At 62.7% G+C, this 15774-nt stretch overlaps 1 protein-coding gene across 6 annotated transcripts in view; it reads left to right on the plus strand.

Moving 5' to 3' along the window:
• Positions 1–294: 294 nt before the first annotated feature.
• Positions 295–15774, plus strand: part of PPP6R1 (protein phosphatase 6 regulatory subunit 1) — a 20227-nt gene continuing 4747 nt past the window's right edge. For 4 of the 6 annotated variants that reach the window (XM_040633819.1, XM_040633820.1, XM_040633821.1 and 1 more), the window contains exons 1-14: positions 8867–9099; positions 9398–9584; positions 9686–9823; positions 9911–9976; positions 11313–11425; positions 11531–11644; positions 11990–12152; positions 12238–12390; positions 12501–12635; positions 13014–13078; positions 13164–13279; positions 13378–13463; positions 13570–13659; positions 13737–13834. In XM_040633819.1, the coding sequence (XP_040489753.1) occupies positions 8873–9099; positions 9398–9584; positions 9686–9823; positions 9911–9976; positions 11313–11425; positions 11531–11644; positions 11990–12152; positions 12238–12390; positions 12501–12635; positions 13014–13078; positions 13164–13279; positions 13378–13463; positions 13570–13659; positions 13737–13834 (1751 nt within the window). In that variant the 5' untranslated portion in view covers positions 8867–8872. Of the gene's footprint in view, positions 362–2999; positions 3489–8866; positions 9100–9397; positions 9585–9685; positions 9824–9910; positions 9977–11312; positions 11426–11530; positions 11645–11989; positions 12153–12237; positions 12391–12500; positions 12636–13013; positions 13079–13163; positions 13280–13377; positions 13464–13569; positions 13660–13736; positions 13835–15774 lie in introns of those variants that run through there. The other 2 variants (XM_040633818.1, XM_040633816.1) reach the window with 2 other exon arrangements.

A 15774-nucleotide genomic window follows, 5' to 3' on the forward strand; every position in this document is an offset into this window, starting at 1 on the left:
CTTCCCTGACCGGCCTTTGCTTTCCCGCGCAGCGCCGGGCCGGGCCAGCCGGCGCGACTTCCCCGCCGAGGGCCTCCGCGGGCCTCGCGACCGCGCTGACCTCCCCTCACCCCCCGGCAGCCGGCGGGCCCCAGGCCCCCGCCTCCGTCCGCTCGCAGCCGGCGCCGCCCTCCAAACCCCGCAGCTCGGCGCGCCAGGGCCCCCCCTAGGCCCGAAGGCGCGTGCGCGAGCGCGAGCCCCCGTCGCTGCCCCCCGCCCCCTCATACCGGGCCCCGAAGGAGGGGCCGGAGCCGCCGGCTGCGGGGCGGGGGGGGCGCCCGGATGAGCCCCGAGTGCGAGGAGCCGCCGCCCCCCCGCGCAGGTGAGCGGCCGCTGCGGGCCCCCCTCCCCCGCCGCCGGGTCCCCCGCCTGAGGCAGGACTCCCCTCCCGCGCCTGGTCCCCGTCGGTCCGCCCGGACATCCCTCCCCCCCCGCCCGCCCCACGTTGCTTAGTCTTCCCGCAGCAGCCCACCTCCCCAGTCTCTCCTCCGGTCCAACTTCCCCCTCCTCGGACCCAGCCCCACTGTCCTGGGACTTCACCGTTTCCTCACCGGCCCCCTCCCCTGGAGCACCCCCTTCCTGCTCTTGGATTCCCCGGCCCGGGCTCAGGCCCCACCGGAGCAGTGGGGCTCTGCCTGCCCCCTGCCCGGCTGAACGTGTGTGGAGGGCTTGGGAAGCGGCCCATTGCTTTGAGAGCAGGCCTGCTGAGGGCAGGCGGTGGAGGGAGGGGACACAAAGGCCCCGCCGGACAGTCACAATTAGTGGTGCTGTGATGGAGGTAGCTCAGGGCACGCGGGCGGCAGAGGAGGGGCCGGGGAGACTGGCTCGGCGGTGGCGCTTGCTGTCTGGGAGGGGCGGTAGGGGTTGACAGATGGAGAGTGGGAAGAAGGGCCTTCCGGGTGGAAGGATCAGCACGTGCAAGTCTGTGAAGGTGGGGACCCGGGACTGGTCTGCAGCACTGTGGGGAGGGGAAGGATCTTGGTGCCGTTGCCTGTCCAGACCCTTGAATGTGACCCCCTCCCCCCCCCCCCGTTAGGATCCTTTCTTGCGCGCGCTTGTGTACCCCAGTGCCTGCGCCGAGGCCACAGACGTGACATGAGCACCGGCCTGAAAGGCAAGATGTTTCTGGAAGGGAAGCTGTGTTAGGTGTGGTGCGGGGTTCAGAGTTGTAAAGAAACTTCAGTGGGGTGTAGACTGGTGCTGACGTCAGTGCTCTTCTCATTCGATGGCTCTGGGGATTCAGCGGGCTGTCTGTGGAAGCCTGTAGCAGAGTGCAAGGCAGAGGAGGAGCTCCAGGGTCAGGAGCTTTGACCGTTATTACTAGGTTTGGGATTACCTATTGCCGTGGACCTCAGCTAGGGGCGATTGTGTCCCCTAGGGGACATTTGGCAATGGCAGGAGACGGCGGTGGTTACAATGAGGGGGGCTCCTGGTACCCGGTGGGTCGAGGCCAGGGATGCTGCCCGCCATCGCACAGTGCACAGGACAGCCGCCCCACAGCAGTATTTTCCAGCCCCAAATTCAGTAGTGCTGCGGGGGAGAAACCCTGCTCTCCTGCTTGGGTGTCGTGTAGTTTTGTCTTATCTGCTCAGTTGCCACCTGTCAGCGGCTGTGTGTTCTGAGCTGTGTATTTTGACTTACTTTCGTGTCTTCAGTGATTTTTGTTGGGTCACCTACTGTTTCTCGGCATTAGAGGAGAACCTGCTCGTTCCACCCCCCACCCTCCCCAGCACCAACACTTTTTTTCAGGATCTGTGGAAAGTGACTTTAGCAGGTCACTTTCCCCTTCCGGACTATACAGTTTTTTATTAATTCAATAAGTATTTCTAGCTGTCGGCCTGGACTTCTGCAGAGGGAGGCAGGTGACGGGACAGGTGAATCCTGTCACAGAGCGCTCAGACGCTGTCATAGGGTGACCACGGAAGTGTGGAAGTATGGAGCAGGCCCCTAACACAGTCAGGGGAGGCTTCCTGGAGGAAGTGGTGTCTGTGCTGAAGCCTGAAGGACCCAGGAGGAGCTAGTCAGGCTCAGAGAGCTGGAGGGGAGGCAGAGGGAGCAGCCAGCCAGGGCAGAGGCCAGGGTGCCTACGAGCAGTCAGGTGTGGCGGGAGTGTTGGGCGCCATGCGGGTTGCCGCAAGAGATGAGGTGAGAGAGGCCTGGGAACTCTGGTGAGAATGAGGGACCTTCCTGGCATCCCGGGCTCACCAGCTCTGTAGGGCAGGCTCAGCACGTGGGGAGTGGGGACACGCCCTCCTTTCCAGGCCAAAGCACGGTGTTCTCTTTGAACACTGTTTTATAGATCTTCCCGTGGGAGGTGCGGTCCTCCAGTCACCATGAGGTGTTTCCCAAGTGAGAAGACTGAGGCTCGATGCTGGTAGGACCCTGGTCGAAGGCCACAGGGATTAAATTTAGAGCCGCAGGATTGGAGCCTAGGCTTTTCTGACTTTGGATCACCCTGGAACACCGAGTCTGCTCCTCTTTGTGTTCCAAGCTCTATTTCAGAGTCTATAAGTTGTTTTCCTTTCCTCCTTGGAACCCGTAACTGATCCAGGAGATGGTCCTGAATGTGAGCTCTCAAGCCCCTTCTCGGTCCTTGGCCTGGGGTCTGCAGTCTGTTTCCTAATTATTCCCTCCCCGGAGTTGGACCAGAGCAGCCACCTCCCTTGGGAGACTGTGCTCTGGGTTGTCCCCTAACTGGGGATCCCTCCCAGGCTTTCCCAAGCCATGGGAAAGTCCCAGCTCATCGTCTTCTGTGGCTCTGGCCAGATCCGCCCTTTGTCCCACATGGGCATCCTGCTGCCCACCTTGCTGTGTCTGTGCTGGGTTCTGCATCCAGCACACACAGTGGGTCTTCCTCAGAGGTCATGGGGTCGCCGTTACTGTTATCCTGTCCTTGGAATCCAAGTCCCCTACCCCCTTTTCAGACTTCGCAGAGAGCTGACAGTTGCTTGGAGGGACTTGAGGGGGAGGTGGTCTCACCGTCCTTGGGCCTGTAGAGCCCTGCAAGGGACTGGGGCCGGCCTTTTGGTAGTGGGTTCTCTCCCCTCATAGGGCTCACATAGCCCGGGTCTCATTACAGCAGCTTGTGGGCCTGTTGATGACTGAGGGTGGCAGCTCAGGTGGCCACCCTGGAGGCCCTCCCAGAGGCCTCTGTGCCCTTGACCTCCACTTCCGGGTGCTTTGGGGCCAGGGGAGGCGAGGGAGGGGTGGAAGATGAAGGACCTGCCCACAGGCTCCCTGGCAGGCAGAGCTGTGTCTGGATAGACGCAGACGGTGGCCCTGGCCACAGCAGCGCTGTGGGGTCAGCGCTCTGGGAGCTGCAGCCAGGCCCTGTCGGAGCCCAGGCAGGGGCTGGCAGGCTCTTGAAAGGGCAGGTGGAGTCAGAGCCTAAGAACGACCCAGCAGAGCAAGAAACCCGAGGCGATGGTGCCAGGCTGGCCGAGGGAGAGGTAGTTCTCTTGTTTAATGGCTTCCTTTCTCGCTTACGGTTTCCCCTTCTTCCGTTTGCAGCCAGAGTCATGGTTTTCAAACTGCCGCTGAGAGCCAGTGCTAGTCACTTCCGCTTTCTTGAAGGTTGCTAAAAGTTGCATGGGGTGGGGGTGGGGGTGTGTGTGCCGCCTGCCAGAGTGTTTGAATGACCTGGGTCGCTCAGGCAGATTGGGGGGGCAGTCTTTCTCCGGGTTCTCTGTGTTTAGAGCTGTCACCCCCGAGTTCGTGGCCAGCTCCTTCCCTCCTGCTAGGGGTGTCCGGGCTTCCGCATGGTCATGGGCACCTGCCTGAGCTGGCGGTCCTGACAGCGTGGCCCCATTTTACAGACGGGTATGCCAAGTGCCTGGCCCAGGTTCACCTTGTTAGGGAGTGAGTATGGAACCCCGTCTCCTGTCCATCCTGTTCCCAGGGCTTCCAGCAAGTTCTGCTAAGTGGGAAGATGGGGTTGGCCGTCAGCACTTGAGAGTGTGCGTGTGGTTAGTTCTCAAGTAACTGTATCTGTGTTCCATGCAGAGCTGGCGAAGTGATGTTTGCAGGGTACCCACCACCACTTGCTTGCATCTGATCCTTGCAGCCTCCTCTGATTTTTGGAGGAACAACCTGAGGGAAAGTTTAAGGTGCTGTCTTGGTCTGAGGCCCCTGGAGCCCGTACCCCATACCACCCAGCAGCCTCTTGTCTTATTGTGGGTGGCCCCACCCATCACCCTGCACACCAGTTCTCTGGAAGCCCGCTTGGGGAAGGAAGCCCTACCTGCCATCCCAGGTGGACCTGCTGTGGGGCTTTGGGGGTGGTGCCCGTCACCCGTGCCCTCTAACTAGGTGCTTTGGAAGTGGGCGGGTCTCAGCTTTGCGAATTTCCACCTGTTGTCAGAACAGCAGGGCAGGCAGAGTGCTGTTTCTGCCTCTCGGTGGCTGTGGCTCCGTCTCCGCAGGCCCCTGTCTCCACGGCTGTCGAGTGGGAATCATGACCTCACTTCACCTGCTCGTCTCGGCGTGGAGACAGGGTGCCTATGTGGGTGCACAGGTTTTCAGGAGACATGGGCTGGGCCCTGTCCCCACCCCGCCCTTACCTCGGGGATACTGACAGGGAGGGTGAGGAAGGGGAACCGAGGCACGCTCTCTGTGCCTGAGCTCTTCTGGCAGCTGCTGTCTTGTTGGCTCCGAGTGACCTGGACACACAGCAAGGCCTGGGCCCGGCCCTGTCACCGCAGCCTTGGGCAACTTTGGTTTTGTTTTTGGTCATGGTTTTTGTCGAGATGTAATTCATACGTCGTGTGATTCATCTGTTTAAAGTGCACAAGTCAGTGGTTTCTGGTGTGTGTAGAACTGTGCGGCCAGCCCTGTAGTGTGTTTTTTTCATGGAGGTATAATTGACAAAATTGTGTACAATCAATTTCAGAACTTTTGGTTTTGTTTTTTTTTTTTAGCATTCTTTTCCCAGAAGAAGGTCCCATACCCGTTAGCAGGCACTCCCCACCCCCTGGCTTCCCCAGCTCCTGCTGTCTGTGCATTTGCACCCTCCGGACATTTCACATAGATGGAGTCCTGCTGCACGTGGTCCCTGGTGACCGGCTTCGTTCACCTGCGTAGGCGGCCTTTTGAGCCGCCTGCTCTCCTCTTCGGGCGTGAACGTGTCCTCTGTAGGAGGAGGCGGTGTGCTCACCTGCGGAGCTCCTTGCGGCCCCAGGTGGCGGCTGCCCCTTGAGGTGGCTCTGGTCCCAGCTTCGCCCAGCTCGGGACGTGGGCCCGCGCGGGCCACCAGTGCCTTGGAGCCGGGCCTTCGTTCTCTCACTGTGGCATGAGCCCTGTCACGGCCTTGCCATCAAATGAGGGAGGATGTCCGTCAGGTTTGGAAGGTTCCTGGGGAAGGTGTGGGATCTGGGCAAAAGGAGGGGATTCTGGCGTGTAAAGGAAGGTCGGTGAGCACCTCAGAGTTGGGGGGGATGATGTTTGCTGTGCTACTGAGGTAGCAGTGCTCCCCGCCCCACGGCACAGGGCTCAGCAGCCCCCTCCATCCACCCCCCACCCGCGTGACGGTGGCTGGGGGGTGACTGGGTGGGAGTGATGTCCTGGCAGGGATGTCGCCTGCTGCCTCAGAGGGGCAGGGACCTGATAACATGTGGGGGTGCAGAGGGGGTGCCCTTCTGCTGCTATTTCTTTTTTTCTTTTAAAGATTTTATTTGTTTGACAGAGAGAGACACTGCCAGAGAGGGAATTTGAAGCAGGGGGAGAGGGAGCAGCAGGCTTCCCGCTGAGCAGGGAGCTGATGTGGGGCTCCTGGGATCATGACCTGAGCCGAAGGCGGACGCTTCACCAAGTGAGCCACCCAGGCGCCCCTTCTGCTGCTATTTCTGAGCAAGAACCACATAGGAGGTTCTGCACTAGGCGCTGTCCCGGGCGCTCCCGGCGGCCTAGCAGGGACGGTGGTGCTGGTGTGGACCGGCGTCTGGTCAGGGCGCGTGCGGTGTGTGAGGGCGTACCCGTCGTGCAGGTCATCGTGCAGGCCGATAGATGTGGGTGGTGGGTGGAGGTGGGGCCACAGGATGGCTTCGGCCCCCTGGGGGTGGGTGCTTAGCAGGAGACTCCGAGGGTGAGGGTGAGGAGGAGTCCGATACTGGAGTGTCCCAGGCGGGCGAGGTGGCAAGAGCAAAGTGGCTGAGAAGAACCCAGGCATGGTGTGCTCTGCAGCCAAAAAGCCAGTGTGTCCGGTGCAGGTGAGGACGGCCAGGGCAGGACTGGGGGGCATTTGCTTGTGGAGGGAAGCCCCCGGGCGCCTGAGCATGGACCGGACGAGGTCAGGTTCCATGGCAGCAGGGTCTGCCCGGATGCCTGTGGAGCAGAGTGCGGACAGGCACAGGGCAGGCCCGAGAGGTGACGGGGCCTGGTCGGGGGGAGGGTTGTGCAGGTCGAGGGAAGCCCCGAGATTTCTGGGGCCCACCCCCGCAGTAGCCGAGTGATGGGCGGAGCTGCTGACACAGCAGGGCTGTGGAGGCCCGGGCCTGGCCTTCCTCCCTGAATTCAGAGGTGTCTCCTGACTAAGGAGGACCAGGAAGGAGCCGGCCTTCATCTGTCTGGAGGTGTTGGCGGGTCAGAGCCCTGCACAAACTTGGGCCTGCGCTGCCCGTGCCTGTGAGTGTTCATGGTGGGGCCTGGTGCCCGACGCTTTACCTTCCAGGGGCCTGGGCGGGCAGTTGCCTTGGTGCACCTCGGCTTCCTTACCTGTAGACGGGGCCCTCCATGTCCCCCGTGGTGGTGTTTGTGAGTGGGCTGAGCTGAGACGACCGTCAGGGTGCCGTCAGCACCGCAGCCAGCACGGTGTGCTGGCGGCACGCGTCTGGCGTCACAGTCATGTAATGCCAGGAGGCCTAGATGCCCAGCATGGTGCTGCGGTGGCAATGTCTCGCAGGGACCCCCTCGCGAGAGCCACAGGCTGGCGGAGGCACACCCCCAGGATGACAGCCACGGGACGCTGTGTGAGAAGCTGGGCTGTAGCTTGCTCGGAGAGAGGGTGGTTCCAGGGCAGGCGGGCCTTCCGAGGGGTCAGGCAGGTGTGAGAGGGTCAGGTGTGCAGACGTGCAGACTTGGCAGCCAGGCGCCTGACAGCTCAGCGGGAGCCGGAGGTCCAAGGGGAGGCTGGGCTTGGCCAGCGCGGGGCTGCAAGGCTGGCAGGGGCTCTGGGGTCTCAAATACGGAGACCTAAGGAGCCCTTTTGGGCTTTTGGCCAGGAATGAACATCAGGCACTCAAGTTTGTGTTTCAGAAAAGTGTCCAACGTGGGGTGAAGGGTGTAGGGCTAAGTGGTGAGTCACTGTGGGATGGGGCCTGGAGGCCCGTGGGATGTCGCCGCTGCTCCCGGTGGGACCTGGAGCCTGCTGCTGTCTCCATGATGGGGAGTCCTCCACTCCACCTGCCGTCGTCCGGGGTCGTTGCACATTAAGAGCCACTTACTCCTGGTCACGGCCGGAGGTCATGGCAGGAGGTCATGGAGGGTGGGGAGGACACTGGGAGGTGAGTCGTCTCCTGTGGAGGCTGGAAGGGAGGGCTGGGTGCTGGAGGAGGTGCCTTGAAGGGACTGAGGCTCAGAAGGCCAGTCCTGCCCGAAGCCACACGTGCCCCCCGCTCCGCCCTGGCTTTAAGTCCTAGGTGCTTCCTGAGTCAGGTCAGAGCTGCTCTCTGCTCTGGGCTGGTGCTCCATCTGTGGCTGACGGTTTTTCCGTGGTCGGGGTGGTGTGGGGCAGGGAAGGTGAGGGAGGGCACGTAGGAGGGGTACTGCCATCTGTGGGTCCGGGAGGTGCCCAGGGGGACCTCTCAGTCTGTCCTCCGTGGCCTCTGCCTCAGGTGGTCTTGACAAGGCAGGTGATGCATGTGAGCTCTGGTCTACACCTGTGTGGTGCTTGCAGTGGGGTGGTGACAGCCCCTCCAAGGGGCACGTGGGTGCCGTGCATAGTGGATGGAGGGGGTGGGAAACGAGTGGCCTGGGAGTCTGATGGCACATGCAGGGCAGGCCTCCCAGCCGGTCTGGACTGGGAGCCTGCAGGCCTCTTCAGAGGAGCGGCTGAGTGCGTGTGCGGAGGGGGCACCTAGTGAGTGCTCCTGGTGCGGTGCTCCTGACAGCAGCTAGTGACCTGGGCTGGGGTGGGTCGGGGCAGTGCCATAGCGGGCACACAGGGTCTCGGTGTTGGTTGGGGATCCAGTGCACCATTTGCAGGTGGTGAGAGACAGCCTTGTCCTCCTCCCCACTCAGTCACCGACTCTGTCCTGGTTCCTTTGGGCCCCGATCAGTGGCTCTTCTGAAAGGCCCCCCTCCCCCACTTTTCCTCTTCCTTGTCTGGCCACTGGGTGGGGGGGTTGGGTGTGTTTGTGTGTGTGTATGTAGCATCCAGGCAACAGCCACAGCCTGGGGACATCTTAGACTTCCCTCTGCCACTGCCCCACGCCCTGCACGTGGCGTGGTGATTTGCTGGGCTGGACGGCAGCCGTGTGCTGGCGGCCATGGGGCATTTAAATTTGTTCAGTAAAGACAGATTGAAATGAGTCCGATGCCAGAGGTTTCAGGATGAGCACGGCTCCGGCCCCACCTCTGGGGGTCCCTGCCCAGACAGGGGACGGAGGACTGAGGCTTTGGAGGGGGACAGGATTGCGATGGCTCTGCGCACTGCGCTCCTTTGCGGGGCCTGGAGGCTGAGGGGTGGTCAGGGCAACTGGCCTCTGCTGTGAAGTGACCCCTGGACTACAGGGCGGCCCTTGCAGGCTGTCACGGTCATCCGGCCGATGGGTGGCTGGGGTGGAGGGAGTGGGGCAGGCAGGGCCCGGTGTGTGACAGGCAGTCCTGCCTTCAGGGCGCCATGTTTTGGAAGTTTGACCTGCACACAAGCTCACACCTGGACACACTGCTGGAGCGGGAGGACCTGAGCCTGCCCGAGCTCCTGGACGAGGAGGACGTGCTGCAGGAGTGCAAGGTCGTCAACCGCAAGCTGCTGGACTTCCTGCTGCAGCCGCCGCACCTGCAGGCCATGGTGACCTGGGTCACCCAGGAGCCGCCGGCCAGCGGCGAGGAGCGGCTGCGCTACAAGTGAGCCCCTGCCCGTTCTGCCGCCAGGGCTGCCCTGACCTGCTGCTCTCGGTGCCTCCCGTGTGCCTGTTGGGCCTGAGCGGGTGGGGGAGGAAGCGGGGGAGGAGGTGGGATTTCAGGGACGGTCAGCTGGCGGTGGGGCCCAAGCTTAGGAGGTCAGCGGTAGCCCTGGGGGCCGTGGGAGCCACGCGTGGGTTTTGACAGGAGGGCGTGGGGGGGCGAGGATGCCCCAGCCGGCCTCCTGGCACCGTGGCATCGGCCACCCTTTCTGGATGTGAACCCCCGCCCCGCCCGGCAGGTACCCCAGCGTGGCCTGCGAGATCCTGACCTCAGACGTGCCCCAGATCAACGACGCACTGGGCGCCGACGAGTCCCTCCTGAACCGGCTCTACGGCTTCCTCCAGAGCAGCGGCAGCCTCAACCCGCTGCTGGCCAGCTTCTTCAGCAAGGTCATGGGCATCCTCATCAACCGCAAGACGGACCAGGTACCGCCGCCCCGGGGCCAGGCCGGCCAGGCAGGTGGGCGCGCGGGCGGGCTCAGGCCCCGGGTCCTGCCGCGTGACGCTCTTGTCCCTCCCGTGCGCAGCTCGTGTCCTTCCTGAGGAAGAAGGACGACTTCGTGGACCTGCTGCTGCAGCACATCGGCACCTCGGCCATCATGGACCTCCTGCTGCGCCTGCTCACCTGCGTGGAGCGGCCACAGCTGAGGCAGGACGTGGTCAACGTGAGCGCGGGGCTGGCGGGGGCGGGCGCGCTGGGCCGGGGGACTGCGGGGCGGTGAGCAGGGGCCCACCTTCCTTCTCATCCCCAGTGGCTCAACGAGGAGAAGATTGTGCAGCGGCTCATAGAGCAGATCCACCCGTCAAAGGACGACAATGTGAGTGTCCGCCCCTCGCCTGCCAGCCCGCCCGCGGCCGGCCCCTTCCCCCACACCTGTTCTTCACGCCAGCCTCGCCCCTCCTCTCTCCCTGAAAGGCGCACTGAGGAGGAAGGAAACGTTCGGTGCCGTGTGTGCCCGCCCTGCCAATCTCGCTGACAGGGCTCCTGTTGCCCACAGGGAATGTATCTCATGAGCCAGGAGCTTGGCCCAGCGTCTCCTGCTGGTTCAGGGGTCTGGCTAGGGTCTTCAGACTCCAGGCTCCAGCCTGGCCCCCGCGGTGCTGGCCTGCCAGGGGCCCCTTTCCCACTCCCCTGCTCCCCTGCTGACTGTGGCCTGGCAGCTGCTTGAGGGCACACCCTGCTTGTCCTTCAGCAAATCTGTGCAGAGGCCCCACATCCTTGCTGCAACCTGGGGGGTGGGGTGGGGGGAAGCATCTGGCCTTATCTTTCCAGGCTGCTGGCTTCTAGAGCAGAGGTCCACAGGTGCGGGTAGTTAACCCCCAGGCATCCGGCCAGTAGGGTGAGGTCCACGCAGGCCCAGGAGCAGGGGACTGGGGCTCCTGTGATGAGCTCTGAAGTGTGGCCCGTGGCCTGGACAGGTGGTCCTGGTAGCTGGCTATTGGGTTAGACTTGGAGTTTTGCTTATTTCTTTTATGGTGTTTCCTGGAACAGCTTTATCGAGGTAGAGATCGTGTACCACGTGGGCTGGCTGTTTAAAATGCAGAATGCGGTGGCTTTTAATAGATTCACAAAATTGTCCAGTTATTACCACATGGATTTGGGAATGTTTTTTCATCACTTCAAAAAGGAAAGCCTGTGCCCCTTAGCTGTCACTGTCTGTTCCCCTCGTGGGCCCCCCGCCACCCCCAGGCTGCATTCTGCCTTTGGGTTTGCGTCTGTTGACTTGTGTAAACGTGGTCACACCTCACCTGGTCTTCGTGTCTGGCCTTTGCCTCAGCACCGTTGTTCCGTGTTTATCCGTGGGCTTTGTCCCCTCCTGAGGCTGAGGGGTGTTCACAGTAGCTTCTCTGCTCACTGCTCAACAGTCAGTGGACGTCGGGGTCGTTCCCCCCTTTGGCTACAGTAGACGGTGTGGGGTGTGGGATGTCACCTTCTCCAGAAAGCTTTTCTGGGTTTCCCAGTTCCTCGCCATTTCTCCTCTCCCAGTGTTCGATGCCTTGTATCCCTTCCCTCGGCATCTGTGTCCCTGTGTCTGTGTGACCCTCCTCCTGTTCCTGATGGCCAACTGGTCAGCTCCTGAGGGGTCCTGAAAGCAGGACACGGAGGGCCCAGCAGCTGGGCTGGTGTCCTCAGTTCTCTCTTTGCCTCCACAGCAACATTCCAATGCATCCCAGTCCCTGTGCGACATCATCCGCCTGAGCCGGGAGCAGATGATCCAGGTCCAGGACAGCCTGGAACCTGACCAGCTGTTGGCCACCCTGGAGAAGTGGGTTTGCGGTTCCCAAATGCAGGGCGGGAAGCTGTCTGGGGCCCTTCACCATGACCCGCACCCTGACCCCACCCTTGTCTCCTGTTCTGATCCCTGCCCCAGGCAGGAGACGATTGAGCAGCTCCTGAGCAACATGCTGGAGGGGGAGCAGAGCCAGTCTGTCATCGTGAGCGGGATCCAGGTGCTGCTGACCCTGCTGGAGCCCCGAAGGCCAAGGTGAGGGAGGCCAGCCTCCCAGGGTGGCCGTGCCATCCCTCGGAGCCCTGCCCTTCCACTTAGAGGGAAGGTCGTGGGGACACGGCCTCTACAAGTGGTTTCCCTTCTTGGTGGTCACTTAGGGTCCTGGGAGAAGAGTTCTCCGTTGCTGTCTGAGGCCACATATACCGCCTGTAGCTTTGAGCTGGCTGTCTGAATCCAGGGCCCTCCAGGCGGGTCGTTGCCTGAAACGATGGGGCCTTGTGCTACACTTCCCCAGGGAGCAGCTTTTCCCTCCCTTCACGATGTGTCACATGTGTGCGTATGCACACACACACAGGCCCTGCCTCCTGTCCCCTCCTGCAGGTCCGAGTCTGTGACCTTGAACAACTTCTTTAGCAGCGTGGATGGGCAGCTGGACCTCCTGGCCCAGGCAACCCTGGATAGCACCACATCCAGCGTGGGCGTCCTGCATGCCCTGCGCCCACGGCTCGGCCGTTTCCACCAACTCCTGCTTGAGCCTCCCGAGGTGGGCCGGGAGGCCAAGGAGGCAGGGTGGCAGGGAGGGTGGCCCCATGGTTCTGGGCAGTGCTGAACCTCCCCTGTGCCCGTAGCTGGAGCCGCTGCGAACTACGTGGGGCAGCCTGGCCCCACCGCTGGGCAACACCCGACTGCATGTGGTCAAGCTGCTGGCCAGCGCTCTGAGCGCCAATGATGCGGCCCTGACCCAGGAGCTCCTGGCGCTGGACGTGCCCAACACCATGCTGGTGCGGGGGCGGGGGGCGGGGGCGGGGGGGTGGGCAGGGTGGGGAGCAGAGTGGGGAGGCAGGGTGGGTGGAGGGGCCTCTCGGTGCCAGCCTGCGCTGTCCCCACCCAGGACCTCTTCTTCCACTATATGTTCAACAACTTTCTGCACGCGCAAGTGGAGCTGTGTGTGAGTGCCATGCTGAGCGCCGCGCCTCCTTCCGACAGCAGCCTCGAGATACCTGCCCCAAACCCCGTCGTGAAACATGTGAGCTGGGGCTCCCAGGTCCCCCTCTCTGTCCCCCTGTCCTGCTGCCAGTGCTCGCTAGGCAGCCTCACGGGCTGGGGGCCAGGGGCTTGTCCTTGTCCTTAGAGGGTGCCATGCAGGTAGGTGCAGAGACAGGGGTGCCCTCAGGAGGCAGCGGGTGTCATGGCTCCAGGATGGAGCCGTTGGGCAGCATGCCCACTTTGGGCATCAGTGGACGTCGGTGGTGGGAGGTGGGGGGGCTTCAGGGGTGCTGTTACGTGGAGGGTGTAGGTGCAGCGAGATGGAGGTGAGCAGACCGAGGGGCACAGGGGGACGTTTCTGGGTGTGCAGGGAGGGGCGCCTCCTGGCCCCGCCCCCATGCCCGCTCTGCTCTGTCAGCTGCTGCAGGAGTGCCGCCTGGTGGAGCGCATCCTGACCTCCTGGGAGGAGAACGACCTTGTGCAGTGAGCGTCCCAGGGACTGCCTGCGCCTGGGGGGAGGGGGTGCACCGGGGGCCCGTGTCCAGCTTTGGCCTCTGATCTTGCCCAGGTCTGCCGGGGGCCCCCGCAAAGGCTACATGGGCCACCTGACGAGACTGGCCAATGCCCTGGTGCAGAACACAGAGAAGGGGCCCAACGCTGAGCAGCTGGGGCAGCTGCTGAAGGGTGAGGGCCAGGGAGTGTCTCGCCCCAGGGCAGGGGGGCGGGGTGCAGGGGTGGAGGCCGAGGGGCCCCTCATGCCCTGTCTCCTCCCCACGGAGCAGAACTGCCCGGTGAGCAGCAGGAACAGTGGGAGGCCTTTGTGTCTGGACCCCTGGCAGAGACCAACAAGAAGAACACAGTGGACCTGGTGAGGCGCCCCAGCCCTCTGTTGAGGTTCTCTCCTCTGCCTGCACCTCCCTGCAGCTGCTCCCTGCCCAGCCTGCTCCTCACCCCTGCCCGCCTCCCCGCCCCAGGTGAGCACCCACCACCTACACTCCTCCAGTGACGATGAGGACGACCGGCTCAAGGAGTTCAACTTCCCCGAGGAGGCCGTGCTGCAGCAGGTGGGCTGCGGGGCGGGGGCGGGGAGCCTGCCCTGCCCTGCCTGGCCCCACCTGCCCCTGACCGCCACCCTCTGCAGGCCTTCATGGACTTCCAGATGCAGCGCATGACCTCAGCCTTCATCGACCACTTCGGCTTCAATGACGAGGAGTTTGGGGAGCAGGAGGAGAGTGTGAAGTGAGTGTGCCCTTCCATGGGGGGGGCGGGGGCCCTCGCCGCCCTGTGGCTCCTCCCGCCAGCCTTCCCATGTCCTCCCTACTTCCACCCGCGGCCTGCCTGCCAGTCCTAGCATCTGGGCTCAGCCTGGAGAGAGCCAGTCCGGGCTCCTTTGTCCCCTCCGTGGGGAGCAGTGGCTGAGGGTCTGGAAGGGAGCTCACCCTCCGAGGCCCCTGAGGGAAAGTGGGAGGACCACCCAAGGGCAGGACAGGAGCATTCCTAATCTGACAGTGCAGGAAGCCAGTGGAGAAAGGTCCACCTGGCCCCCTAGGGGCGGGCTGGGGGCAGCGCGGGGCGGGGGGAGGTGTCCAGGGACAGGCAGGAAAGGCCTTAGCTGCCCGCTGGGGTCCCCGTCTGCTTCATCGCGGTGGCTGTGCACCGGGCGCATCTTGGGTGTCTTTCCATCGTGTGCCCATCTTTCTCTGCTCAGGACTCAGGGCCTTCTTTACAGCTGGGGAGACTGAGGCACATGCTGGTCGGTGTGGGAGCAGGATCGCCCCTGTGCAGCACGGTGGGAGGGCACCGTGACGGGCTGTGGTCAGCTGTTGGCCTGCCTTGCTGGACAGAGGTCCCCTTGAGGGCAGACGTGAGATCTGTGTGTGCTGCTGCCCAGCTCAGTGCCCGGTGCGTCAAAGGCCGGGGCCCTGGAGCAGACCCCGCCCGAGCAAGGACAGACCCACCGTTCAATGGATGGTGTTGGCACAGCCGGCTATCCTTGTGGACGATACTGAGTTGCCTCCTCCACCAGATAATTCCCAGTGGGGTTAAAAACTTTAAAAAAAGACCTCGAAAGCCGTGAAGTGTTCTAAAATGGAAAATAGATGAATATTTTTACAGTTTTGGGGCCAAAGATGCCGCCCTACGGGGCTCGTGTTGCCAGAGTCGGCTGCCTGGCCCTGACTTGTGGGCCACACTCAGGCTGCAGCCCCACTCTGCGCGGCTCTGCGTGTTTTGGGAGGAGACGTGGAGAGGACGGGGTGTGCGAGCTCATCTGCATGGTGCAGACGCCGAGGCAGCGCTTGGCTTGCTGACTCCCATTTGTCTGTGGCCTTTTGTGGCCAGGCGTTTCCTGAATTAGACAAATGATAGAACGCGGGACGGAGTGTGGACCCCCTACAGGCAGACAGACCGATGGCCCCAGAGGAGAAGTGGACAAAGGACATGAGTCGAAGGGTGTGGACGGAGTATGAGCCTGGTTCTAGTCAGCAGTTCGTGTCCGTAGTTAGGGCAGGAATTGTATTGCTCTGAGGTTTTCCAAAAGAGAATGGAGCAGAGGGAGCTGGGTGTCGGTCTCAGTGGAAGACTGGGGGCCGCCCTGCCCTCGGGGCCTCAAGTCCAGAATCCTTGCCTGCGGGCGTCTTGGCTGGGGCAAGCTGTGTGTGCAGTGGCCCTGTGCTTGGCTGTGGGGTTTTCGCGAACCAGCGAATGTTTCTGGCTCAATTCTTGGCTGCCGCCAGAGTGGGTGAAGTCCCCGTGAGTCCCGAACCCTCGCTTCCAGGGAAAGTGGGTGCCTGGATGGTGGCCTTAAGTCCTAACAGTAACTTGTCCAGGTAGTTGCAGTCTCTGTCTTAGGACGGAGAGAACGAGGTTGAGATGAGAAGTGCTCTGTGGCCTGCCTGGGGCCGCCCCACCAGCCGCTCTGGTTTGAGGCTCCCGTCCCCTGTGGGCATCCCTAAGACGGCTGAGATGGGCAAGCGGAGCGTCTCTGTCTTCACCCTCAGCTGCCCGCATGCCTGTCAGGCAGCTCTGCAGGTGACCGGAGTGGGTCACGGGTGTTGATTTGAGGCTACAGATGAATTGTAGCCAGTAGGTGGACTTGCAGGTGCAGGACTGAGAGCAGCGAGGGTGCGTTGAGCGGACGCAGGAGAAGCCTGGCACCGCCCCCCCCCCCCCCCCCCCCC

The sequence above is a fragment of the Ursus maritimus genome, unplaced genomic scaffold (genome assembly GCF_017311325.1).
Source record: "Ursus maritimus isolate PB19 unplaced genomic scaffold, ASM1731132v1 scaffold_19, whole genome shotgun sequence".
Taxonomy (NCBI): domain Eukaryota; kingdom Metazoa; phylum Chordata; class Mammalia; order Carnivora; family Ursidae; genus Ursus; species Ursus maritimus.